Source organism: Aptenodytes forsteri, unplaced genomic scaffold (assembly GCF_000699145.1).
Source record: "Aptenodytes forsteri isolate BGI_AS27 unplaced genomic scaffold, ASM69914v1 Scaffold255, whole genome shotgun sequence".
Lineage (NCBI taxonomy): Eukaryota > Metazoa > Chordata > Aves > Sphenisciformes > Spheniscidae > Aptenodytes > Aptenodytes forsteri.
Genome location: NW_008794888.1, coordinates 1,007,671 through 1,008,244, shown reverse-complemented (window position 1 = coordinate 1,008,244; position 574 = coordinate 1,007,671). Strand labels below are relative to the sequence as shown.

At 68.1% G+C, this 574-nt stretch overlaps 1 protein-coding gene across 1 annotated transcript in view; it reads right to left on the bottom strand.

The window, feature by feature from the left end:
• TTC21B (tetratricopeptide repeat domain 21B) overlaps positions 1-163 on the bottom strand; it is a 45,874-nt gene extending 45,711 nt beyond the window's left edge. Inside the window, exon 1 of the mRNA XM_009274893.2 lies at positions 115-163. Coding sequence (XP_009273168.1) covers positions 115-135 — 21 coding nt within the window. The 5' untranslated portion in view covers positions 136-163. The remainder of the gene's footprint in view (positions 1-114) is intronic.
• Between the last annotated feature and the right edge of the window lie 411 nt (positions 164-574).

Below are 574 nucleotides of genomic sequence, written 5' to 3'. Positions count from 1 at the left end.
CCAGCCCCCCCCTCCTGCGGCTGGCCGCCGCCCCCCCCGCCAGCCCCGGCCCCTGCGCAGCCCCACGCCTGCGGAGAAGCCCGGAGCGAGACGGCGCCCGGCGGCAGCGCCCACCTGGTGCACCTCAGCGTCCATTGTTGCTACCCAGCGCCGCGGGGAGGGGGCGCCCGGAAGGGCGAGGGAGAGCCTGGCAGCTCGTTGCCATTGGCTGGCTAGCAGGGGCGCCCACTGCCATTGGCTTGGAGGGAAAGGAGGCGGGAGAGACACGGGAAGAAAAACTTGTGGAAAACGCCGAAACGTGGCTGGCGGCCCACTGGGCTCTCAGTTGGGGGCGGGTCCACCTGGAAGGGAGGTCGCGTACCATTGGGTGCGAGGCGGAGGGGGAGGGGTTTGAACGCACCTTGGCGGGCGGTGCTTGTTGGGGGTGCGGCGCCCTCTGTCGGCGGGGACGGGCGGTCTCGCCAGCTGTCCCTCAGGAGTGCTCACAGCGGGTAGTCTGTCACTGCCTGGATGCCGAATGGAAAGCTTTGAGAACTGGTTTATTTTCTTGCTTTTTTTGGCTGGGCATACGACT